This window comes from Haliotis asinina, chromosome 16 (genome assembly GCF_037392515.1).
Source record: "Haliotis asinina isolate JCU_RB_2024 chromosome 16, JCU_Hal_asi_v2, whole genome shotgun sequence".
Classification (NCBI taxonomy): Eukaryota; Metazoa; Mollusca; class Gastropoda; order Lepetellida; family Haliotidae; genus Haliotis; species Haliotis asinina.
In genome coordinates, this window is record NC_090295.1 from 13,042,065 (window position 1) to 13,069,997 (window position 27,933).

At 40.4% G+C, this 27,933-nt stretch overlaps 1 protein-coding gene across 3 annotated transcripts; it reads right to left on the bottom strand.

The window, feature by feature from the left end:
- Positions 1 to 3: 3 nt before the first annotated feature.
- LOC137267923 (phosphoinositide 3-kinase regulatory subunit 4-like) lies at positions 4 to 27,926 on the bottom strand. Of its 3 annotated transcripts, none has more exons than XM_067802374.1 (34): positions 27,800 to 27,926; positions 26,289 to 26,406; positions 25,815 to 25,939; positions 25,404 to 25,459; positions 24,741 to 24,890; positions 23,944 to 24,045; positions 22,994 to 23,184; positions 22,349 to 22,475; positions 21,416 to 21,588; positions 20,598 to 20,718; positions 19,357 to 19,452; positions 17,148 to 17,242; positions 16,440 to 16,479; positions 15,450 to 15,532; positions 15,131 to 15,206; positions 14,672 to 14,825; positions 13,314 to 13,360; positions 12,918 to 13,019; positions 11,985 to 12,119; positions 11,446 to 11,583; positions 10,895 to 11,071; positions 10,467 to 10,523; positions 10,217 to 10,260; positions 9,536 to 9,697; positions 9,235 to 9,280; positions 6,749 to 6,983; positions 6,224 to 6,413; positions 5,858 to 5,988; positions 5,599 to 5,683; positions 5,278 to 5,369; positions 4,442 to 4,672; positions 4,066 to 4,223; positions 3,180 to 3,352; positions 4 to 1,307 (listed from the first exon to the last, which is right to left on the bottom strand). In XM_067802374.1, exons 2-34 carry the CDS (start codon positions 26,378 to 26,380, stop codon positions 1,106 to 1,108), a joined length of 4,086 nt encoding a protein of 1,361 aa, XP_067658475.1. In that variant the 5' UTR covers positions 26,381 to 26,406; positions 27,800 to 27,926; the 3' UTR covers positions 4 to 1,105. The 3 variants fall into 3 exon arrangements, with proteins under 3 accessions (XP_067658475.1, XP_067658476.1, XP_067658477.1); XM_067802375.1 differs by having other exon boundaries at positions 6 to 1,307; positions 27,791 to 27,914; XM_067802376.1 differs by having other exon boundaries at positions 6 to 1,307; positions 26,289 to 26,402; positions 27,800 to 27,838.
- Positions 27,927 to 27,933: the final 7 nt, after the last annotated feature.

Below are 27,933 nucleotides of genomic sequence, written 5' to 3' on the forward strand. Positions count from 1 at the left end.
CCCTGTTTATTTTCTATTTATTTTAATATATACACTTTTTACATAACAACTCACAACTTACAAAGCTGTTTCCGAACCAATCAGCCATCATGATATTAACCATTCAGGTTTGGAAACACACTGCCATTTCAATCTCACAGACATATAAACATAATTTAAAGTCAAGATAACCTGGTGTGTCATCTCTCCTCCTGCAATATATACCTTGGAATATTCACTGACACAGCCCAATCTCTGATCAAAAACATTCCTGGGCCCTGTTCCACAAAGGTAACTTAGCTATAGGATGATCTTAACTCCCATACTTTAACACTGGCTTACAGCAGGCATCCACTTTGTGGATCATGTCCCCTGTTATGTCTAACACTGTCACAACAGACTTGGAGTGCTAAGACTACCTTAAGTCTATGTTGAGCTGTGGGAGTTGCGGTCACCTTAGCGCTAAGATCGCTTTGTACAATGGCAGCCAGGACAATACAACAGCGTTCATACTAGTTCACAGTCTTGTTCATAAGAATGTTAAGTTTGTATATTTTGTACAAAACAGAAATTCAATATTGCACTTAAATCTGGTAGATAAGTAACCACAGGAGGACATATGGACATCAAACTGGAATGATTATACACTCAGCATATAAACACTAGATCAAAAATAGTGCAAAATTAATATAACTAATTTGATTTACAAATAACAAATAAAGTAATCCCTCCCATTCCTTTCTCTTGCTTTAAATCTGTTGTACAGGAAATCAAATCACCATCAACAATGCTAATCAGACACAACCCTTATGAATTATTGCAAGTAGGTTTACAAAACTTCAGCTACATAGTTGTAGAATTTTCCAAGTTTAGCACTTCATAAAAATAGACTTGAGTCTTACAAAATATATCAAATAGTATTATACTTTACACTAATAGTTTCACTGTCAGCAGTAAGAACAGTATGAATATTTTCATGTAGATTTTTATTTGACATATTGCTCAAGGCCAGAAGAATAGGAAACATATTGTGCTAAAGATTTCATCCAACTCAGTCTGACTTGATTCTGAATAATGTCTTAGAAGGTGGAAAGGGGTACTGACAATGGCTTTGATACAAACATATTTATTTCCACACTTTGACAACTCCATCCCTTGATCCTGTGATAACGAGACACTGTGATGACTGACAGATGTTGACGTCGCTGATGATGTCGTGATGGCCGGTGGGAGGAGCCTCAGGAACACGTCTCGGAATGTCATCTGAGTTGGCTTGTTTCTTTGTACATACTTCCTGAATCACCTCCGTACCGTCTATCAGCTGAGACCTTCAGACAAACAAGTAACATGTATCAAACTTTCACGTCTGAACGCTTCATCTTAAACCTGTTGACATTTGGACAAACGGGGTAGTTCTCCTACTTGTAGTTCTTAGGATACATTGGGAAAGTCTATCACCACCACCTCTAGTTACAGGATACATTGAGCAAGTCTGTCAGAACCACCTCCTCTAGTTACAGGATACATTGAACAAGTCTGTCAGAACCACCTCCTCTAGTTACAGGATACATTGAGCAAGTCTGTCAGAACCACCTCCTCTAGTTACAGGATACATTGAACAAGTCTGTCAGAACCACCTCCTCTAGTTACAGGATACATTGAACAAGTCTGTCAGAACCACCTCCTCTAGTTACATTGAGCAAGTCTGTCAAAACCACCTCCTCTAGTTACAGGATACATTGAACAAGTCTATCAGAACCACCTCCTCTAGTTACAGGATACATTGAACAAGTCTGTCAGAACCACCTCCTCTAGTTACAGGATACATTGAACAAGTCTATCAGAACCACCTCCTCTAGTTACAGGATACATTGAACAAGTCTGTCAGAACCACCTCCTCTAGTTACAGGATACATTGAACAAGTCTGTCAGAACCACCTCCTCTAGTTACAGGATACATTGAACAAGTCTGTCAGAACCACCTCTAGTTACAGGATACATTGAGCAAGTCTGTCAGAACCACCTCCTCTAGTTACAGGATACATTGAACAAGTCTGTCAGAACCACCTCTAGTTACAGGATACATTGAGCAAGTCTGTCAGAACCACCTCCTCTAGTTACAGGATACATTGAACAAGTCTGTCAGAACCACCTCCTCTAGTTACAGGATACATTGAACAAGTCTGTCAGAACCTCCTCCTCTAGTTACAGGATACATTGAACAAGTCTGTCAGAACCACCTCCTCTAGTTACAGAATACATTGAACAAGTCTGTCAGAACCACCTCCTCTAGTTACAGGATACATTGAACAAGTCTGTCAGAACCACCTCCTCTAGTTACAGGATACATTGAACAAGTCTGTCAGAACCACCTCCTCTAGTTACAGAATACATTGAACAAGTCTGTCAGAACCACCTCCTCTAGTTACAGAATACATTGAGCAAGTCTGTCAGAACCACCTCCTCTAGTTACAGAATACATTGAACAAGTCTGTCAGAACCACCTCCTCTAGTTACAGGATACATTGAACAAGTCTCTCAGAACCACCTCCTCTAGTTACAGAATACATTGAGCAAGTCTGTCAGAACCACCTCCTCTAGTTACAGAATACATTGAACAAGTCTGTCAGAACCACCTCCTCTAGTTACAGAATACATTGAGCAAGTCTGTCAGAACCACCTCCTCTAGTTACAGAATACATTGAGCAAGTCTGTCAGAACCACCTCCTCTAGTTACAGAATACATTGAACAAGTCTGTCAGAACCACCTCCTCTAGTTACAGGATACATTGAGTAAGTTGAGCATGCTGTGCAAGCCAACTGGCCCTACCTGTTGTTATGGTAGACAATAGGTAAGTCTTAATTTAATATGTGTAGGTGTAGGAGACATTTGGCAAGTCTACTATTCCTACCTTGCATCTGTAGGCAACATCTTTCAAGTATATTGTTCTTACCTGTAGTTATAGGAGACATTGTGCAAGTCTATTGCTCCTATCTGTAGCTGTAGGATACATTGGGCAAGTCTGCTGTTCCTAACTGTAGCTATAGGAGACATTAGGCAAGTCTATTGTTCCCACCTATAGTTATAGGACACACTGGGTAAGTCAATTGTCCATACCTGTAGCTGTAGGAGACATTGGGCAAGTGTATTGTTTCCACCTATAGCTATAGGACACACTGAGTAAGTCAATTGTCCATACCTGTAGCTGTAGGAGACATTGGGCAAGTCTACTGCTCCATGACTCATGATGAATGAGTTGGCCGGGTATGTCAGGTCCCAGAATCTCACTCTCATGTCCGAGCCTCCCGTCAACAGGAACAGTTTGGTGTCCGTGGCTGCAATGTGCATCCCATGCACAGCATGATTGTTGTTCTGAAGCAGACAAAATCTGATATTAACTGCTGAATGACAGTGTTACAGCTTGTAGGAAAATGTGGAGAAGGAAGAAAGGAGCGATGATGGTAATGTTAACTGGAAAGTGCAAGAAGACAGGGCAGCTGAACCTACCTCTGTGACAAGCAAGTGTGCATCTACCTGTGAGATAGAAAGTGGGGAAGGGGGTGCTGCCCCTAACTGTGAGATAGAGAGTGTCAGAGCTGCACCTACTTCTGAGATGGAGTTTGTCGGAGCTGCACCTACCTGTGTGATGGAGAGTGGGGAGCTGCACCTACCTGTGAGAAAAAGAGCGTCAGAGCTGCACCTAACTGTGAGGTGGAGTGTATTGGAGCTGCACCTATCTGTGAGATGGAGAGTAGGGGAGCTGCACCTACCTGTGAGATGGAGAAAGGGGGAGCTGCACCTGCCTGTAAGATGGAGAGTGGGGGCAGCTGCACCTACCTGTGAGATGGAGAGTGGAGGAGGGGGAGCTGCACCTACCATTGAGATGGAGAGTAGGGGAGAGTGAGCTGCACCTACCTGTGAGATGGAGAGTGTGGGAGGGGAGCTGCACCTACCTGTGAGATGGAGAATAGGGGAGATGCACCTACCTGTGAGATGGAGAGTGGGGGAGCTGCACCTACCTGTGAGATGGATAGTGGGGGAGCTGCACCTACCTGTGAGATGGAGAGTGGGGGAGCTGCACCTACCTGTGAGATGGAGAGTGGGGGAGCTGCACTGGCCCACAGAGACTTCTGTCTGGCTCCTGTCTCCACATCCCACATGGACACCTCGTTGTTCCACTGGAATGCTGACACAATCCATGGCTGATCCTTGGGATGCATGATCAGCTTCCGGACGCGGGCATCTGCAAATTGAGCATGGCATCATAGCTGTACAATGTCATATCTTCCAGAAGTGAACAAGATATCCCTAACTGACTGCTACACATCAAATCTTGGAAATTAATTGGATCAAAATGTAAAACAATGGAAGTCATCCTGAGGTACTGACAAAAGGTAAATTCATATTAAATCAAAAGTGTTGATATTCATCTGGACTACATGGATAACAACCAGCACTTACTAGCGGGATGGGTGATGGTGTTGATGGGCAGCTGGAACCGCATGTCCCAGCACACCTGGGCTCCACTACTGGTCCCCAGGGCCAGCCAACACTGGGTATGGTTGACAGCGAAGCTGGTGATGAGGCCATCCCGGGGGTTGTTCTTCAGCTCCCACACGGCCCGGTTAGCTCGCAGGTCCCAACCAATCAGGTGGCCATTCACTGTTGCATATGCTAACACTGACTGAGCTCCTGAAATGGAGGGTTAGGAATGTGGAACATGTTTCAACTCAAGGCTATAGACTGTCCATGTGTTCCCAACAGTTGTTTGACCTTAAGGCAGGCAATGTATACTTGAATGTCTTGACTACATTGAGACAGTTAGGACTAGTTTAGTACTGGGTCAAAATATATTAAACCATTATCATTCACTGATGCCATTGCTGCTGCAGTTGATTTAAAACCATTTATTCAATGGATATTGTCAGCACTCAATGTAAAACTGACTATAGGTCATTATGAGAAATTTTATATCAACCATAACATGAACATAACATGAGTCAAAGAATTCAGTCATATTTCTGTCCAGTGATTTATCCATGTCATGTCACAATAACAACAAGACAGTAGCTAACACCTACCTGTGAGATGGAGAGTGGGGGACCTACACGTACCTGTGAGATGGAGGGGTGGGGGAGGAGGGGAGGAGCTGCACTTACCTGTGAGATGGAGATTGGGGGAATTACAAACATTCAAGGTAAACTGTGCGGGGGAAACATTTCCTAACTGTGACTGTAACTATACATTAGAAGCAGGTAGGTCATGTGATGCAGGAAGTGTAATGTGACAAGCCTTACCTGTATCAAAGTGAGTAAGGTCAACCACATGACCATGTTTGGTGATGTCCACATTGATCTGTTCTTCTGGTTGGACTCTATCCGTTGTTATCCTGAAGAGAGTGAACAGCTAGTATTTACCATATCACCATTACTTTTTAAAAGTCTTTTCTTCCATTTTACAACAATTCTGCCATAACTGACACACTCATAGGTTGAAAACCAATACACCATTGAGTCCGAAATGATGTGAAATAACCAGCATTGGCAACATAGCATACAACTAAGATCCCTAACCTTGGATTTCATTGTTGAACTCAAGACAATATGGCTGAAACTTACCTGTTGACATGTATGGTGCCATTGTCTGAAGCGGAGGCTACGGCGTGTGATGCCTCACAGAACGTCAGACACTTGATCCTTCCACCTGTAAACAGGAAGAAAGGGTTGGTTCAGGTAGCAACGTGCAGGTGTGTTGCTGTGTACAAGTTTACTTCAGTGACATTCGTTCATTGAACTCTAGATCAGCTATGATACATCTCTGTAAGGAGGTCTGAGGAACCCTGAGAAAAGCAGGCCATTGGTTATCTAAGTGTCTTACCTTGCTTGGTGAGAGTGTGTTTTGAACGGTTGACCACACTCTTCCCCTCCAGTCTGGAGCACTCCCACAGCTTCACTGAGCCATCATTTGAACAGGTGGCAAAGTAGCTGTGATCATGGCACACCTGGATTCTGCAGGCAAAATAACATCCTGGCTGTCACATAACTCAACAACAGTCTCTCTATCTCTAGATTATTGGTTGTTTAAAGTTGGAGCCACCAGTATTCCAACTGTATCATGGCAGACTATAAATAATCAAGACTAGATCACACAATCCAGTGACTAAATGCCTCAGAGCTTGTTCTTTCTCTCTTACAAGGCACAGTTTTACCTCAGACTATCAACAATGCATTGTAGCAGTTTCACCTGTTGATTGCAGCCCTGTGTTCCTGGAGATGTGCTACCAGCAGACCTCGAGGTTTCCAGTTGTCAGGTGGTGGTCGGCTGTCCCAGGCGATGCCCTCGAGGAGGTCCTTGGTAAGAACATCCACCTTGTACTGCTCTCGCCGCTTGTGGACCAGGGCACGAAGATCCCACTTACATGACGCATATCGAGCTGAAAGAACAGAAACATCTTGTTGCTATTGTAGCTATTTGCAGTTTGTTTTTCATTTGTTTGATCCACATGGGAATATTCCAGTTACATGTTAGAAGCCTGGACTCAAAAATGTGGTAGTGGTGACTGAAACTGTGAACATGCTAATCAGAACACACAAATCAAAAGAGTCATCAGAAGATGTTAACTCCATTTTGTGTGCTTCATGTTCTATGATTTTTCAGAAAACATCACCATTATGAATACTATCTTCATTCCACCGCTATATGAGTCTACAAATAGTTCCCGTCTCCTTATTGACCCACAGCTGACAAATAACAAGGTGTTCAGCTCACTCTGGTGGGACTGCTTGTCGGCCGGCTGCTGGCTAGTGGAGCGCTTCAGGCCTGCCTCCCCACTGGACGAGACATGGGACACGTTCACCATACTACTGGATGCTGATTGGCTGGACAGTGTTGATGTGGACCGCTTGTCAAGGTCGTATTTGTCCCCTCCGGACTTAGATTTTGGGGATGAGGAGAGAGACTTCTCTGATTCCGAGGAACCAAACATCTTCTTCCATTCAGCATTCTGGAAGCATTAACATGCAACATCACTACAACGGCCAGACTTGTACAATAAACAGTGATATACAGTTTATCTGTACAGCAACACTGTCACTTGTACAATAACCAGTGATATACAGTTTATCTGTACAGCTACACTGTCACTTGTACAAATACCACTGATAGACAGTTTATCTGTACACCTACACTGTCACTTGTACAATAACCAGTGATATACAGTTTATCTGTACACCTACACTGTCACTTGTACAATAACCAGTGATATTCAGTTTATCTGTACAGCTACACCGTCACTTGTACAAATACCACTGATATACAATTTAAATGTAGAGCTACACTGTCACTTGTACAATAACCAGTGACATACTGTTTATCTGTACAGCTACACTGTCACTTGTACAATAACCACTGATGTACAGTTTATCTGTACAGGTACACTGTCACTTGTACAATAACCAGTGATATACAGTTTATCTGTACAGCTACACTGTCAATGTACAGTAACCAGTGATATTCAGTTTATCTGTACAGCTACACTGTCACTTGTACAATAACCACTGATGTACAGTTTATCTGTACAGGTACACTGTCACTTGTACAATAACCACTGATATACAGTTTATCTGTATAGCTACACTGTCACTTGTACAATAACCACTGATGTACAGTTTATCTGTACAGCTACACTGTCACTTGTACAATAACCAGTGATATACAGTTTATCTGTACAGCTACACTGTCACTTGTACAATAACCAGTGATATTCAGTTTATCTGTACAGCTACACTGTCACTTGGACTATAACCAGTGATATTCAGTTTATCTGTACAGCTACACTGTCACTTGTACAATAACCAGTGATATTCAGTTTATCTGTACAGCTACACCGTCACTTGTACAAATACCACTGATATACAATTTAAATGTAGAGCTACACTGTCACTTGTACAGTAACCAGTGATATTCAGTTTATCTGTACAGCTACACTGTCACTAGTACAATAACCACTGATATACAGTTTATCTGTATAGCTACACTGTCACTTGTACAATAACCACTGATGTACAGTTTATCTCTACAGCTACACTGTCACTTGTACAATAACCAGTGATATACAGTTTATCTGTACAGCTACACTGTCACTTGTACAATAACCAGTGATATTCAGTTTATCTGTACAGCTACACTGTCACTTGGACTATAACCAGTGATATTCAGTTTATCTGTACAGCTACACTGTCACTTGTACAATAACCAGTGATATTCAGTTTATCTGTACAGGTACACTGTCACTTGTACAAATACCACTGATATACAATTTAAATGTAGAGCTACACTGTCACTTGTACAATAACCAGTGACATACTGTTTATCTGTACAGCTACACTGTCACTTGTACAATAACCACTGATGTACAGTTTATCTGTACAGGTACACTTGTCACTTGTACAATAACCAGTGATATACAGTTTATCTGTACAGCTACACTGTCACTTGTACAGTAACCAGTGATATTCAGTTTATCTGTACAGCTACACTGTCACTAGTACAATAACCACTGATATACAGTTTATCTGTATAGCTACACTGTCACTTGTACAATAACCACTGATGTACAGTTTATCTGTACAGCTACACTGTCACTTGTACAATAACCAGTGATATACAGTTTATCTGTACAGCTACACTGTCACTTGTACAATAACCAGTGATTTTCAGTTTATCTGTACAGCTACACTGTCACTTGGACTATAACCAGTGATATTCAGTTTATCTGTACAGCTACACTGTCACTTGGACTATAAAAAGTGATATTCAGATTATCTGTACAGCTACACTGTCACTTGTACAATTACCACTGATATACAGTTTATCTGTACAGCTACACAGTCACTTGGACAATTGCCAGTGACATCTGTACAGCTACACAGTCACTTGGACAATTGCCAGTGACATACTGTTTATCTGTACAGCTACACTGTCATTTGTACAATGACCACTGATATACAGTTTACAGTTTTACAGCTAGTACAACAGTAATAAGCAGGGCCCTATGTGTTAGAGGTACAATGTACTATGGTAACTTGTGATGGAACGATGATTTACAAAGCATTGTAATTTCATTGATTTAATATCTCCTGTTGATTCCAGTTTTGAATAATAAACAGTTATCCAAAGTACAAAACGGAGTAAGTACAACTATAAAAAGTCTGGCCATGCTGTCTTAAATTATCAGCTGTTGTCAAAATAATTACCATAGCAGCAGAAGAATCCTGATGAACAACTTTCTTTTTACGCCGCCTGAAATGAATAAATGAACATTGTTCATGTTCAACTCTTTCACACCTGTCATGGAACATTTGTTGTATGTAGCTTTGTTTTGTGTGTCAGACGGATGCAATGATATATGGAAACAAGTGAAAACAAACTGTGAGAGAGAAACGACATTTCTGTCAAGTTACTTTTGGATTTATCAGATAACTATCTCTTTAGACAAACACTCGAGTAAAGCCCCAAATAATATCTGGTCCTTTGGACCTTTGTTTGTTCACTTACGTTCCTGGTGAAGTCTGTCCATCCGCGGTTTGCTCCTTAGGCTTGTGTAGGTCGGCATGTCTGCGAGTGAGGAAGCGGCCAGTGTAGGGGACATGCTGTAGTGCCAGTACCCCGGGCCGCTGACCTTCCTCAATGTTGCTGGATGCAGAGTTCTCCATGGACCTGCAACAGGCGGGAAGTAGCAGACGTCAGTAAGTGCCTGTGTAGTCTGACTGGTTGAAAATGCATGGAGACCGGATGGCTTATCATTTTAGACTCAATTCAAGGACATGAAACCTATCTGCACTCAGTGCAACCCTAGGTAATATACTGTTGCACCAGACAAAAACAGGCCCAACCTGCTGCAATATATAAAATCTTACATAATGCACCAGTTTGGGTTCAGTTATATTAATCCCATTATTCTCCTGTCATCCATATCACTGGCTTCCACCTTAGCATTCCCCTCGGATGTATTATATTAAAGATTAAAGAAGTTGTAAATCCATAGAACTCTCCTTGTTGTCCAGTTTTGGGATTGATGATTTAAAGTGTCATTATAAGAAACAATATTTTTGAGTCTGATAGATCATATTATCAAGCGTCATAAACCGTAGACACACATGATAATTGACTAAAGACCAGTAATAGCTTGTTGATGACCTGAGGTAACTAGCGATTGAAATGATGACAAACACCCACCCAGCTCTTGATCGATGCAGTTTGGTTATGAAGTCTTTCATAGCCTGAAATATAACAAAATACACCCAAGTAAGTATTTTGTACACTGTAAAGAATACCCACAAAGACTGTATTTTACATTCATGAAGCAGATAATGTTTGCCAAACAGTATTTTCTCATTTTAAGTGATCTGGGGCAGGTCACCTGTGGCTAAAAGCATAGATTGCTTAAGATCTTTCATAGACCTCAATCCCAAGGGGGTTCACTCACCAGGAGTTTTGTCTCATGGGTCTCAGTCATGCCCAGTGATGTAAGTTTACGAAAAACCTGCAGGAAAACCAAATGTAGCAATCAATGCCAAATACAGCACAGAGGGAGAGTGACTGGGAGACTGACTGCATGAGAAACAAACCATGAAAGTATTATCAACTGTAAGGTAATATGAAGCTTGCCTATTAGCTCCTGATCAGATGCGAAAGACAGTCTATAATCATTAAGTTTGTTCTGAGGTGGAATTTCCTCATGATTTAGTCACAACTTATAACAAATAACATAACCATACTCCAAAAGGTATTATAGGTAATTTAAGTATTCAGAAACAATTAATCATTTTGAGATGTTAACACTGTTCTGTGTCTTTGTCTGTTTGCCATGATAATGAAGAGAGTAGTGAGACTGGGAGCAGCCATCTCCTGTACCTGAGCCAGGTTCTCTTCTAGTTCGGGATAGCCAGGTCTGTGTCCGGACCTGCTGATGCTCCTGATGTACTTCCTGTTGTTGAGGGTTTCAAACATGGCATCGATGGATGTCGACCTCAACACATAGTCGAACACACTCCGTGGGATGGGTTCATCTAGCGCGTTCAGCACAATAGGCTACAAAGAAGTTATTGTTCAGAAACTGTTGTTATGTTTTAAATAATAATTTTACATAAACAGAAACAGTAGTATCATGTCTCATTGTGGAACTGCAAGTCTCATACTTTGTGTATTACACATTTTTTTAAAGGAGACACAAGCAGTGGGGTAGCATTGTGGTTAAAGCATTCGCTCATCACGCCATGATTCCCCACATGGGTAGAATGTGTGAAGCCCATTTCTGGTCTTCCCCACCATGATATTGCTGGAATATTGCTAAAAGCAACACAAAACCTCACTCACTCACTCCTACTGGAAAATTAAACCCAGGTCCTCACCAGCATATATCATGAAAATATTTTCAGATAGGTATCTCTGACAAACAGTCTTACCTCCTTATCCAGCTGGAGCACGTGCTGTTTAAGGAAGGGCGCCACCTGCGGGAGGAGGTTACAGTGGAGGTCCGCAATGTTCATGATCCGAGCCACCGCAGCTACAAATCCAACTGCACCCTGCCTGATCCAGATGCCCTGTGGAGTGGTATGAACGTCTGGGGCTTTTACACAATAACAAGCTTTATCATATACCCATGTAAACTTAAGGTAGTAGCAGAGGCATGCTATACGGATGACATGGTCAAATTCCGTTATTGCACCCCAAATTCCATACTGAACTCGAACATAGTATGGGAGCAGAGAAACAACTCGTTCTTCAAATTTGTGTCTCTGCTCCCATAACAAAAACTTGTTCAATACAAAACATCCAAATGGACTAGTATGACATTCTTGATATTTATCATATGGGCTGCAAATGATCAAGTCTGCTGTACACAAAGCAGTGGATAATAGAAGCAACACCAATGATGTCACTGATAATTGTACATGCATTATTCAGGGGTATTTTTGTGATTGAGTCATTGAAGTTCTCTTACCGGGTGTGCAAGGAAAGGGACGATCTCCTGAACAAACTCCTGCAGCATGGGTTTCTGTAGAAGACCAAGTTCTGACAGAGACTTGATTGCCCCAAGCGCCTTGTGAACAACATACTCCTCTGGATCACTTAGGCCCTGTGAGGAATATCATATAGTTGCATCAAATAGTCACATAGTAGACTGGGGATTCCTTAGTCATGTGGAAACTTGGGGAATATCATCGGACAGTCACGTGGCAAGATGGGGAGCATCATCTGATATTCATGTGGAAAGGTGGGGAATATCATCAGGTAGTCATGTGGCAAGGTGGGGAATATCATCAGGTAGTCATGTGGCAAGGTGGGGAATATCATTAGGTAGTCATGTGGCAAGGTGGGGAATATCATCGGATTGTCATGTGGCAAGGTGGGAAGCATCATCTGCTATTCTTGTGGCAAGGTGTGAAAAATCATCTGATAGTCATGTGGCAAGGAAGGGAATATCATGTGAAAATCATATGGCAAGATGGGGAATATCATCAAATATTCATGTGGGAAGGTGGGGAATATCATCGGATTGTCATGTGGCAAGGTGGGAAGCATCATCTGCTATTCTTGTGGCAAGGTGTGAAAAATCATCAGATAGTCATGTGGCAAGGCAGGGAATATCATGTGAAAATCATATGGCAAGATGGGGAATATCATCAGATATTCATGTGGGAAGGTGGGGAATATCTGATAGTCATGACCTTAATGTGGGTGTGGGTGTGACTGTTTAGCTAACTCTTTTTGTGAAACCCACAATACAGCTCTGCTCAACAAACTGCAACATTAATGTTAGATGGACAAACAAGTGGCTAAAATCAACAAAAATTATATAAATATTTAGTATGTAGACTTGAAAAGCACTTAAACTGTCTGTGTACTGAAAACACAATCACTGTACAAGACCCACCTGTTCTAACAGAGGCTTCAGGATAGATGAACTCTGCCAGCCCACATAGGCTGCCACACCCACAATATTTTCAAAGAACGACCCTCGTAGTTTCCAGTCATACTGAAAAAAATAACATTCATAATCACAAAATACTGCAAATTGTGAATACATAGACAGCCATGATTTTGTATGACATCTTAGAAATGGGCTGCACACATTATATACTGGCTATACAGTGTGGTGATAGAAATTGTTTAACCTTCCCCACTATCCCTTGGATTGTTTTGACAATGCAGTTACACCATGACAGTTTGCTGCAGGACTCATTTTGTTAACAAAGTAGATATCATTGAAAGCATCTAAACACCTGTCTGCTTTTTGTCCACCTTAATCTACAGTACAAGAGATGCTCACCTTGTCATTCAGAAATGTGATCATGTGAGAAAGCAAGACATCATTTGCTGAAAACAATCAAAAGAAACAGTTTATTACCCATCCAACTTATTGTATTGAGCATGTCAGTCCCATATCCTACATTAAAAGTCCCTTAACCCATATTTTATGGTTCTGAAAAAAGCAGTCTCAAAGTTAGGTTGCATAGCAATGGATTCTATATCCTTTTGTACACAATTTACAGTACTACAGTATGCCATTTTGTCACTGAATAACACAGGAGTACGTTTCTTGTGAATGAAAATATGTGTACATTTTGATTTAAAACAGTAAAGATAATCACAAAAATCACACCCAATATACAAGTTCTCAGGAAAACTATTGCAATATGTATAGTTTGAAAAGTCTATTGTAATATACCAGTACAGTCAGGCCGCGTTAGTCTGGACCCCGACAATCCGATTCCCGCGATATCCGAACAATAGCTAGCTGTAACCAATCTTGTTTACTATGTAAACTCATTACCTGTTGATTCAGTAATCCGGTGCTTCACTCTCCGTATCCGAACGTTAATCAGCGGTTACAGATTAACTAATTACACATAGTTTTGCTTCATTAATCCAGCGGTACATCAAAAAGGTTCGGATAATCCCTTCACACCATGAGCCCCATGCAGTGGTAATTGTTAAAGGACACTTGCGAGTTGAAGATGTCGTTAGTGTGTGATTTTAATCAATTAGTAGGTCTCACTTTTGGTTAGTTGGGAGTAATACCTGTCATGCTTACTTCCTGTATAAAACAGTGATCGTGTCAAAATGAGATCACCTGACGCTTGTCAGTCATAATGGCAAGTCCCGTCCCTAGGCGTAAAAGATGTGAAATTACTGCCACACTAAACAAAGAGAAAACCCTAAAGCCAATTTTGATCATATGTGTAAACATTTTGGTCAAGAATTCGGACATTCTATCGGCAAGAGCACAATTTCGGACATCGGATATGTTTTGTGATTGGCTATGATCATTTGACAGACAGATGCAATCACGTGGTTGACACGTGATCTTACTTCGTGATAATGCTGCCAGTCACAAGTGTGCCAATGTCAAACTGACCAACGTGAAAGTTAATTTCTTGCCCCCAAACACCACATCGCACATTCAGCCAATGGATGCTGGGATCATGAGAACTTTCAAGGCCCACTACAAGAAATATCTCGTCAAGCATTTCATCCAGTGTGCCGACCGGCCACAGACACTTAATCTCCGTGAAGCAATGAGAAAACTGACTGGTCCGAAGTAAAAAAAGCTCCACCATTCAGAACTGTTACCGTCATGTAGATTTCTTTCACAAGTGAGTTTTGTTACGTGTATGTATGCCCTACCTTTCTGTCTGCCAAAGAAGACACAAAGTCGAGTGATGCCTGACTGGAGGAGAGTCTGCTTGACCAGATTGTCTGGGTCACTCAACAGGGTGACCACCTTCTGTTGTATCATTTCCTGCAGGGTCTGGAGCTCCACATCGTAGCTTGACTCAAGCTGAAACAGTAAGTATCCACTCAAGCTTAGTGTTCGCTGCACAACTCAGCCTGTCTTGCTTTAAGGTGTGCTCATACGACATGACCTCATAATTTATTTATGATTATTATCTATTAATTATATGTCATTAATATTAGTTGTACTACCACCGCCATATAGCTGGAATATTTTCGAGCGCCCCCTCAAACTAAACTCACTCACCCTATAATTGTGCCTTTATAAGCATATCATTAAAACAAAATAGTATTCATATCCAATCATTGTTTAGAAATTTGAATTTGGTTGTATTTGAGATGGTCCCTCACCATATACTGGGAGTCTTCAGAATCCTCCTTTATGTCAATCTCGGAAAGCTCTTGCAACTGGGTCATCTCTAAAACTCTGAGGACAATTTATTAAATTTCTTTAGCCATATGGTATTGCAATAATTTATAAAATTTATGCTACCTGTCAAATCAGAAAAAACTTTATTTTGTTGTGCAACTTTTCAGTTACATCATTATCTCACTGATAATGCCATCAGCTACTCAGAACATTTAGAACTTGTAGTATGGTAATCGCTGCCCTTCCTCAACATGCATTACTTCGACAAAGCCATGTTAACAAATATAAATGTTCACTCACCTGAGAGCTGTTTCAGCCAGGTGAGCTATGTTTTCAGCATATGCTGCCCTCACTAGAGCCACTTCATCGTGAACCAAGTGGGTCTATCAATACACAATCAGTACTGCAGAATGATGTAATTATTCACGACAGAATTTGAGCTGTATAGCAAAAAAGAATTGAGCTAAAAGCCGTGAAGGGACTCTGAAGAAAGATTGATTAAGGAGAGACGGAGGACAAAGGCATGCTAAGTGGGTGCCTTTTGGCTGGAGGGAAGGGTGGTAACTGTGAGTGATTGTACGTTTGCTTCAAGGACATTGAGGGGATTCAAGTTTCCGCTTGACCATTCGGAAGAGAGGAGAGAGAAAGCAAATAGATATGAGTCAGTATAAGGAAAAATAAAAATTTTCTCTCTTTTCTGTAGTGAGTTATTGGGCCTGGTATGGAATCTGCTGAGTCATGTAAAAACAAATGTAGCAATGACTGAAGTGATAATATTGCAACGTTCTCAGTACAAGTGCACTAACCACATACAGGTGTGTCAGGCATAATCATTAATAAAACTGAACTGTGTTAAACCAAATTTGGTTCAAATAACAACTCTCTTGATGAATGAAGAGATTATTTGCAAGTTTTACGATACACCTGTACAAGAAAAAGACAGGTATGGACAATGTATCAGATATACTAGTTAATAAAAGTAATATTCAGAACCACAAAGCAGCAAGAGTAAAGTCATTTTTATAATATATGCTTTTCCCTCTATTGACAATGTGGAATAGATCCATTGCATTAAATAGGTGATCATATAGTCAGACCTGCTGACTTAGCTGATGCATGTCATTGTCTGAAACAGTAAGTTGGAGAGACTGGTGCTCATTATGTCAATCACTGAACTGTTTACAAAGATATGTCATACACTGAAATATTACACCATGCAGCAACATACAACAAACCAACCAAACCTTCTCTCATTCATACATCTCAACATAGTAAAAAGTCCATACTTACAAGATTAGGGAAAATATACTCTGGAAAGACATTGGAGTCACTGAAAAGGAATCAAAGTTTGCATCCTCATTTCAAAAGTCTGTGATGGCTTCAACTAGTCATGAATACAAAGTCCAGTGAAGGTATGTTATTCAGTTTCAAACAATCAAATAATAACACCAAAATCTGTAGAATAGGATGCTTTAAGCCCCCAAAATTGAAGTTTGAAGTAGAATTTTGTCAAAAGATTAATGTTTTCCACAAATTGCTTCTGTTGTGAAAGTGTCCATGTTTAAGAGGTACTGTACAATGTTGAGGGGCCAGCCTGCTGATCTGTTTGGAGAACTCTGGTATGTTATTGCTCTGATTTGTATAAAGCCAAAAGCAAGATGGTATTAGATGTATGAAAATGTTGTTGAAGCATCAGACACAGGTGTACCATGATTAAAAATATCAACTAAAGGATCACAGGAAAATTCAAGCATTCCTTTAATATTTTCCAGTTTTCATCACCAGCTATGAAAAGTGGAGTGGTACTGTAACCTAGAAACTGAAAAAAGGAACACTTGAATTTTCCTGTGACCTTTTGTGCGTGTGTGTCTCTCTCAGTATATTAAGGATCTCCTGATAACCTTCAAGCAATAGTGTCTTCAAATATCATGAATGTACAGGACATTTAGATTCCATAATTTCTAGCAAACATGAAAAGACCAAACAGAAAGATATTACCTCCTTGGGACGTTCTTTATGTCTGAGAGACAGTCTGTAATTGTCTCAATGGTCTTGGCACGAACACGGGGAAACGGGTCATTGGCAAAGTGCAGCTGAAATTAAAAACATTGCATAACAGAAAGGTCTATCTATCATTAAAATGAGTCTGTAAAATTTATACAAACTTGTAGAGGTTATGAATTCTTTGAAGAAAGTCCTCCTTGGGGTACATATAAGCATATTTATGTCCATTAAAAATCCCTATGACAGTTGTAACTATTTTTGATAAAATGTTTACAAAACAAAAAACTCGTTTTTTTGTCCCAGGAAGATGAAACTCCGCGGGATCGGTGGCGTCCGAAGGGACGACCACCTGCGGCATTTCTTTATAACGACTTCGCTAAAGAGCAAAGGTAATCTGAGCAGCTGGATCTCGGCTACCCTGCATGGAGTAAACGCTTCCCAGGAAGACGAAACTCCGTGGAATCGGGTGCGTCCAATGGGATGACCACTGGCGTCAGTGCTAACGCGATCCATTCGCGTACATGCCCCGGGAACGATCCGAGCGAAAAGCTCCGAATCGGCCTCCATTGGTTCGCTGAAGAAAGAGGGCGTCGAGACCCTGTGGGATCGACCGCCGAAGCAGGGACCCCCGATGCACTGAGCGGAACCGATTCAGCCGGTGCTCAAGAAGTACCAGTTCGGTTGCCGGTAACCCCGACGGACGAGGGACCTGTCAACAAGGACAACAGACCCAGAAGAGTCGAGTTGTCCGAATTGGCCAACCCCTAGCTCAACGAAAAACCAGGGTGCCGAGACCCTGTGGGATCGGGTGCCGAGACCTTGTGGGATCGGCTGCTGAAGCAGGGACCTCCGATGCACTGAGCAGAACCGACGCAGGCAGCAAAGCCAGTGCTCGATAACCACCAGTTGGGTTGCCGGTAACCCCGACGCACGAGGGACCCATCAACAAGGACAACAGACCCAAAAGAGCCGAGTTGTGCGATTCGGACACTGAGCGGAACTGAGGCAGGCAGGAAAGCCGGTGCTCCAGAACCACCAGTTGGGTTGCTGGTGACCAACGGTACGAGACCCGATGGACCGGCGCCGGCAAGCGGAACTGCACCCGAGCCTGTGCTCGGTGCAGAACCCTCAGGGCCAGTGGGGAAAACGACACCAGAGCCGTAGCTTGGATCTGACATTCCCACAGGGACAGCACCCGTGCCTGAGCCTAAACCCAAGGCTTGGGTGCACCCTATTCTCTCTCAAACGATCCCGGACCGCCAAGATCAGAGGAACGGATGCCAAGCTCCTGCTTATAGAGATCGGATAGAGCCCACTTGTCCCATGGAGTACGTAACACTGAGGCAAAACTGTAACAATCAGAACCAAACTAATGGTAACTGATGTACAGAAAACATACGCAATAAAACGCACAATATGCAAAATATAAACGCACAGGCGATAATAAATTGCCAAAATACATTTAACCCAGCTAAACAACAAAGTATAAGCGGATAAATGCAAGTAACAAGTGTGCACACATAATTGCGTAATGCTATGAAAAAGACTAACAGTCTTAAAACCAACTTACCCATTTTGACTGAAACAAGAACAAATGTGTTAAGACATCTTAGCATGTAAAACATACTAATAAGAAACACGTAGGAATAAGTGAGACGCAAGCGAAACACTTCCTGCACTAAAAAGAAGCCATAAAGGCCGCCATCTTGCCTGCCACATGACAGGAAGATAGGACCCGACCGGCAAAGTTACAATTTATGAATGAAAATTTCAGCCCAGAAATTCCAACTAACGCCTGTGCGAAAGAAAAGGAACCATACATACAGTAGCTGACTCTTTCTCACTCATAATTCCGTAGGTAGATAGCACAAACTATCTAAATGGACCACGCACGTCTTTCTAGTCAAACGACAGCATGAAAAGTGAGGTGCGAGGTAGACGGCCAGAGTTACCTGCTCTTGGCTGTAGGGGGCCTGGGAGGCCTTGTAAGGGTGGTCTCACAAGACAAAAAACGAGTTTTTTGTTTTGTAAATATTTTATTATCAAAAATAGTTACAACTGTCGTAGGGATTTTTAATGGACATAAAAATGTTTACATGTACCCCAAAGAGGACTTCTTCTGAAAAAGAACAGATTATGTAATTCAGAGCAAAATGACATCAAGAAAAGACTTCCAGTTCTATGTATTAGTGCCCAGACTTACCATATATGGTATGATTCTATCCAGGATGATGTCTGCACTGACATATTTGGACAATTTCAGCAATAAATCCAGTCCTGTCAGTCGGGATTCATAGAACTGAAGCAGCCAAACATAGGTCAGATGAAACAGACTTTGAAGTAAAAAAGATCATTTCATTTACATAATGATGGTATGCAGTGGAAATTAAACTAAATACTTATGGTTCACAGTGGGAGTTAAACAAACTAAACTACATAAATTTTGACTTACCTTTCAAGCAACTAAATGCAAAATCCCCTTTTAACCAAATGAGCATGAAATCCCCTTTTTATTGAACTAAATGTGAAATCCTCTCTTAACCAACCAAATGTGAAATCCCCTTTCAACCAACTAAAAGTGAAATCCCCGTTTTAACAAACTAAATGAGAAATCTTTCAACCAACCAAATGTGAAATCCCCTTTTAACCAACTAAACGCAAAATCCAATCTTAACCAACTAAACATGAAATCCCCTTTTAACCAACTAATGTTATACCCCCTTTTCATGTAATGAGAAACATAAAATATACCTATCAGCAATGAAGTTTAAGCTTAATGTGCAAATGTTTGTGTGTGTTTGATCAAACCCCAGCTTGAACTGTTTTTGTCTAGTTCTTGCCCATTACACAGCATAAAGCAGTTTAACCTGAATACCCCACTGAGGCGAAATATATTGATTTTGGCTTTTATAACCTTTAATGTCGAGCACCATGTTGGTCAACACCTCATAAATTTTGTAACTAGCAATGATTAAGACTTAATGAATAACAACTTCTTGTTTACTGCATAGATTAAGAATCAATATGGAGAGATTTGGCTAGATATATGATCGTCTTTACTTATAATTTTTTCACCATTTGAGATATATGTTTTTAACATGCTAACTGCCTCTCACAAGTATACACATAGTATCACTTCTAGTCAAGTTTGCCTTTACAAGTTATCTCATAGCTACATCAGTGGTATTTTAAAACAAGTTTCACATGTTGGCAAAACAGGTACAAGAACAAATATCCCCTGGTGTTGTTTGTTACCGCCAGGAGACAACTGCTATGCACATACTCATGGTGGCAGTTGAAAAATTCCAACTTACTTCTTCAGTAAGTATTTCTCACAGATATGTTTTAAAAAATGGTATTGCATCAGATACATAGACAGTGGACCATATTGATGGTCTATCTAACCTAGAAATAATCCTGGAGATGTGACAGTCATCAACATACATGTATATCCCGTGAACTGGAGCCAACAAGGGAGATAAGCAGGACAAGTGCATTGTTTCTCTCCACATTTGTCTCATCTATCTTCAGATTCTTTAGACTCTGTGGCAGGTCACTGCTAATGCTGAAACAATGCATTAACATTTGCTCATATTGACACAATACACTGAAGCATCTCAGATAATGACACAATGCACTGAAGCATCTCAGATAATGACACAATACACTGAAGCATCTCAGATAATGACACAATGCACTGAAGCATCTCAGATGACACAATGCACTGAAGCATCTCAGATAATGACACAATGCACTGAAGCATCTCAGATGACACAATGCACTGAGCCATTGCAGATAATGACACAATGTACTGAGCCATTGCAGATAATGAAACAATGCAATAACATTTGCTCACACTGACACAATACTCTGAAGCATTTCAGACAATGTACTGAAGCATCCCTGACACTGAAACAATGAACTGAAACATGGCAGTGAAACAGTGCTCATTCTGAAAATGTGTATGCTGATACAGAAACTTAAAAGTGCATCCAACACACTAAAGCATTACTGATGATGTAACTAGCATATTGAAACATTGCAAAAACAATCTGCTGAAACATCCTTGTTGCCAAATCAGCGCATTGAAGCACTGCTGATAATGGGATGAAGTGACAAAACTCCTCTCTGAACAGAATGAGCATCGATCTGAGCAGTTGGCATATAATGACCTGTGTCAACCAAGTCCTGACACTGACACAATGAAATGAAGCATGACTGATACTGAAACAATTCACTGATGCAACGGATCAGCTACATACAAGTGGATCCTGTCGTCAGCCGGTATGATGGGAGACACAGCAAACTTCTGCAGGTACAACTTCAGGTATGTGTAGAAGTATTCAGGGAAGGCCTTGCCACGTTGCTTGATCAAATACTCCTCTGCTGAGAGTCGGTGGTTTGGATCCTTTTGCATCATGTGACGGACAAGCTCCTGTTTGGGGCATATGATAAACCCAATGCTGACAATTTATCATGGATAGCATGAAAAACATTCACAAGGCATGAATTATTCACAATCTTTTCATAACACATGAGGACATTGGAGTTGGTGTCCATGGACACTCCCTACAATATGAGATACAAGTGCTATAGTTAACATAGACTATGGGTAGTTCATACATCAATAGTCAGGTTAATGAAGATGCGAAGATGTGTGTGCACACTTTACGACCTATGTGCATAAATGTGAAAGACATTCTCTTGTTGCTTAACCTTTGCTGCATAACAGAAACACTTCAAACCCTGGAAGCATTATGCCAAATGTATTACCTCTACTGTTATGAGTGAATGAGTGAGTGGGTTTAGTTTTATGCCGCACTCAGCAATATTCCAGCTATGTGGCAGCAGTCTGTAAATACTCAAGTCTGGACCAGACAATCCAGTGACCAACAACATGAGCATTGATCTGTGCAATTGGGAACCAAGTCAGCGAGTCTGACCACCCAATCCCGTTAGTCGCCTCTTACCACAAGCATAGTCGTCTTTTATCGCAAACATGGGTTGCTGAAGGCCTATTCTACCCTGGGACATTCACGGATCTCTACTGTTATGAGAACATACAGAGAAAGTAAGGCAATCTGACAGAAAAAGATGGACTGTGCAAATGGAAAACTCACACATTTGTCCCTATGTCATCATAATCTGGAACAAACTGACAAATATGAAACATTATCCAAGACAACAGTGCTTACTCTGATGCTAGGGTCTTCGATCTTCTCAAGAATCTTCCAGGGACTGTACTCTCCGCTTCTATAGGCCAGAAGCTGGGACAGATCAAATGGTGAGGTGCCCTCTGTGAACAGCTCTGTGATGACACAACTGTAACACACAGAAAATGTGTTGATATTATTCAAGTTGCTTTGTCTATCTCTGAAATTTAATCAATTTAAATATTGAAAACTGCTTGTTCAAAAGTCATGAATGTAGAACAAAAATGAGACCTTTGAATTAACTTCTTTTTAGACCATATTTACTTTCATATATTCTCACCCGTTTTAAAAAACAAACATTAAAAATGTATTTTTTTATGATAAGATTTACACTTTATACCAATCCTGACTCTATATGCATATAGCATGAGTCACGATAAGGAAAAATATGAAATATTAAAAGCAGGACCATATGAAAAGAAAACTATGGATTGATTCAAAACCTTTTCTCTTTACTTTTCATAATGTTGAGACTGAGACTATTTCACAAAAATCTCTTCTGATGTATATTTCAACCATCAATCCAATCATCTGGGAAAAAGCTTTCTTAAATGAATGACTATGAACAAAGTCCTCAAAACAATTTCACTTACTATCTAAAACTACAGTCACACATGAAATTCCTACCCAAGGGAAAATATGTCCATAGCAGGATTAAGATCACCAGTCTTGACTTCACTTGAGGTCAGATCGATGTTCCCTGACTGACCAGCATTGTCAGTGTTCTTCAAGCCACTCTCCACAAACCTCTCTGGTGCAATATAACATGTCCTGCGTCGGGACGTGTCAAAGAAGTACGAGAAGTCTGATGGATTGTCCTGAAATATTTCAAAGTCAAACAATGCAGTTGTGCAAAAGAATAGGTTTCCAATAGTTTGTTTGCTTGCTAATATATGATAAATTTGTGAAAAACAACCATTCATCATGTGCCAAATTCCGCCAAATTCCGCTTCTTGCTATATCAACATTGCTCTGGTTCATGATTAGTATTCTCAACTCCCTGGGGAATACACAACCAAAGCTGCCTCAGAGGTGCATTGAGGCATCATTCACATGACCTGACATAAATCGTCTTGCCGTTATTCACTTGGGAAATTATGAAGCTCCTGTCAGGTAACATATGTCATATTTTTCAGGGTCAGGAAAAGTAATTAATTGTCAATGTCCCTAAACACCACACTGTATATACAGTGGACGCTGTCATAACCGGCATCTGTCCAATGCAGCAAGTTGTCAACACCAGCATAAAATCTCAGTCCCATCCGTGACTTGCACATTTATAATCAGCTCTACAATCTGGTACATTGTCTTAACTGGATTATTTACTTAAACCCAATGAGCTCTGGTTTAGACATCTTCCAATGTATTATTACCAATGTATTCCAATGTATTAAGTGACATCCTACTATGCAGGGATAAATCTGACCATCCATCCAATAGATTTAATTGTCTCATATGACAAAATAACTTACTATGAACTTTTTCTAACCTGCAATCATTGCTTAAATTGACACATCCAAGCCAATCTGAATCCAAAATTCAAGCATTTCTTGATCTGTTTTAGCACTGACACTTACTTCCGGTAAGTATGTTGGCTTGAAGCTGGCGAAGTCTGTGATCAAGACCCAATTCCAACCAGTGATCATGATGTTTTCAGACTTAATATCTCCATGGCAAACCTGCAAAAAGGACATCTTTTACATACATGAGTATACACAAGAAAGCAGTCTTCCAATCTGGACCATACAATCCTGTGACTGACACCGTTAATATCAATCTACGTAACAGGGTTACTAATAACAGACATCAACGGAAACAGCCGACCTGACCACAAGATCCATCTGGTCACCTCGTATGAAAGGGAATGGTTGCTGGGACCAGTTCAGACCAAGAACGTTCACTTAATTACAGGTGAATTAATATAGTTACAGAGGATTCAGTGTGCCAGTTTTACTGGGAATCTACCAAACAGGTGACTCCATTACAGTATGTACCACGGACCAAGACAAACATTCTACTCAAATGAATAACAGTTCCTTTTTTTCACAAGTCTTGTGACTTGTATTTGACACTAATATTATATATGCATGTACATGTTCATATAAATGAGTCTGGTTTCAGGCAGATATTAACACTATTCCAGCAATATCATAGCAGGGGATACCAAGACTGGGTTTCACACATTGTACCCATGTGGGAAATTGTACCTGTGTCTTCTACCTGTCGAGCATATGATTCCACCACTTTGCTACCCCAACCCCTCTTATCTTATTTGCTTTAAAAGAATTTCCTGATATCATAGTCATGGCAAGGTAAATTGTAGTGCCACTTTGCCCAATGTTTTTAAGAAGTAAAAGGTCACATTTAGTTCTACCTTGACTTTGTGGCACTGATTTAGGGCACACAACATCTGAAATGCAATCCACTTCTTCTCAATACTGTTGAGGAACGGCCGGGTGCTGATCCTATCATACAAACTGTCCTTAACATACTGTCGGAACAGCAATGCAGCTTTCTCAGATTGCTGGAATGAATTATTGCAGATATTAGTACCATTCTTGAAAAAATAAACGAATATGTGATACAAATCACAAGGTAAATACTTTCTGAAGAAAACTGTGACTGTAACTGATGATCAGATGTGTTTCCATATCATTAATATCAAACATAAGGAGCAAAAAACTGGATTGATATGGCACTATTTGGATCTCACACATGCAACATCTGTGGGAGCCATTTTCAGATGACAAACACAGAATATACAACTCCCTTAATACACAAAATGCTGTATCAAAGTACCAGTGGATCTATATGATACACCACTGAAGATATTGACATCCTATTTTCATATTAGACTGAACTGTTGTACTACTATTCAAGCATTATTTCAACAGGACACACACACAGAGAAAAAGCAGCTTCCTGCTGGCTCAGTGACTCCTTGCCAGTAGTGACCTTTCAAGATCATTGCACTATGGTATGACAACAAATTTCAAATTAAAGAAACTCAAATAAAAATTATTTGCTTTGAACTCACAATTGCTTTTTGAAATGGAAGACAGTTTGACGTTCCTTTCAGCCGCTGACTTATTTCTGAAAAGGAAATCAAATCCGAACTCAGTATGAGGAAATGTTGAATCCAGAATGTTGGATCATAAACATTACAAAGGCATTTATTAACAAACAGAAATGTAATTCTTATGATGAAATTCATATTCTATACTTATTCTGACTCATGCTTAATCTGTATCTCCCTTCTTTTGATAATTAAGTGGAATCTTGAATCCCTTTCAATTCCCTGAAGAGATCGTAAAATCACTCACCACGAGTTGCCTCACCCTTTCCTACCAATTTTCCTCTAAAGAACAATTAATTTTTATCTTTGACATATACATGTTATCTTTATTTTCCAGGCCATATTCTACCAAAAACCCAAGGGTAAACCTACCCTCTAGCTTATCTCTATGAGTTGACAGGGGTAGTGATGGATCATGGATAACAAAGACTTTAACAATTGCAAGTCCCTCTTTGCAGCGTGCCCTTGCAACTTTGAAAAACCTTGTGCTTCCTTGGCTGAAATGGGATTATAAGATGGTGTAAATATATCACACAACAGCCCTTGAATGAATGACTGTTTGGGGTGTTTCTATATCAATGACATTATAGACAATTATTATGTTATCAAATATTCCATTGTGCTGACACTTAATAAATCTGTCAGATTCAATGTACTAACAGATATTCTCACAATATCGTACATATACTTATGTAGTGGTATGATACAAAATAACTCTACAAACCCCTAAATATTCCAATATCAAAGACAAAAAAAAGCAATTCAACCAAATATAGCAATTCATTTAGAAACATATACAAATGGGTGTGATCTCAAATCAGGAAAGACAAAGGCTTGGTGACTCACTTGGTCTCAAATTCATAGTCAGGGACATCTGACAGGTACTGCTCCACTGGAAGAATCTGGGACGGAGCAATCCCAGTTAGCTGGTTGCCCATTGTTTACCTCCAGTTCCACTTACTTTCTGGAATAATAAACAAACATTTTGAAATATTTCAGTCTCTATACATTATTACATATGCAATGTTTCATCATGTACATCTTCTGTCAGAAATTCAGACCCTATCTGCATTATTATACGAAGAAACTCTTGGTCTTGATGTGTCTAATGCAAAGAAATGTATAAAGGCTATGTTATAATTTAATCCCCAGATCACAGAATTATCAGTCTAAGTAAACTTAGCCTCGATACTTTTCGTTAGACTCCACTACTGAGTCTAACAAAACCTTAGGGGAGGTCGCGTTAGGTAACCTTTTAAGATTGATATATCAGAACACAGCTTTCCAAATCGCGAAACTGGACATTCGCACATACCTTTTGAACTTTTTATCTCGAAAAGGTTCATATCCGAACGATTCCGAATGCTATTTAGCATACGATCACTTCCGGGTGATGCACACGGCACACGTTACAACCATGATAGCAGTGAGTAAACAGTCGTTGAAAATAGTGTTTTACCAATATTCAAGGATGTCATCTTGCGGAAATATTAGCTAATGGTAACCATGTCAAGCATATATACTGCAGGTCAATTAACTGTGTTATATGCGGAGACATCTGTGTCAGTGACCTGAATATTTTGTAAGTCCCTCTGATTCCTAAGTAGTAGTCGTTGTCTGATTGGTTAAACCCATATGACCGTCTCACATTTGATTGGACGGTCACAGGTCGCTCAAAGGTTACCTGACGCGACCTTCTACTAGGGTTTGTTAGACTCAGTGGTGGAGTTTAATGAATAACACTGAGACTAAGTTTACTTAGACTGACAGAATTATGACACTCATTTGAGTAACAACATTCTTTAAGGCATACCTTTGGCAAGCACATATTATCCAAATATATCTCAATGGCAGCAGTGTGGAACAGGGCTCCTAGGTGTACAATGGAAACGCCCACTTAATAATCTTTCAACATTTTTTCTCATCAGCATTGACAACAGGTGTGCAACATAATGTCATGACAGCATAATAACCTGAATCTTCACATCAATCATTTTATCTACCTCCAAAGACCTAACATTTGTCAAACCCTCAAATCAACATGTTTGCTGCCAAAAGGGACAAATCACAAACCTAAGTTTTTCGTAAGTGAGTGAAGTTGTCAAAAGACCAAAGACAAAATCGCAGCATGTATATGTTGTTGTACTACTGGGTTCCGGTAGGTCCTTTAACATACATCTGACTCAAACACAGCGTTGGTAAACCGAACTCGAACTTTGTAAAGCAGTCCAACGGGGAATAAATTCGTCTGCTTGAGTATTGAGGCTGTAACTTTGAGGTAGTTCATGTAGATCTGTACCATATATCACTAAACAACACAGTAATTATATCCCTATATACAAACTTACAATGAATACCTTATCGGACAGAGGATCAGACAACTGACATACTGATCACGGGTTGAAGGGAGAACGTTAAATTCACAACGATAAAACCAAGTTGTTTTCTTCCTTTTCAGTGCATTGACCACTTCCGGTTAACGATGCTATTT

Coding starts and splice junctions, on each gene's coding strand:
- LOC137267923 (XM_067802374.1), bottom strand. CDS start 26,380: ATGGGCAACCAGCTAACTGGGATTGCTCCGTCCCAGATTCTTCCAGTG. Junction 4,673..5,277: donor CCTTACTCACTTTGATACAG/GTAAGGCTTGTC, acceptor CCTCCATTTCAG/GAGCTCAGTCAGTGTTAGCA. Junction 4,224..4,441: donor CACCATCACCCATCCCGCTA/GTAAGTGCTGGT, acceptor CTCAATTTGCAG/ATGCCCGCGTCCGGAAGCTG.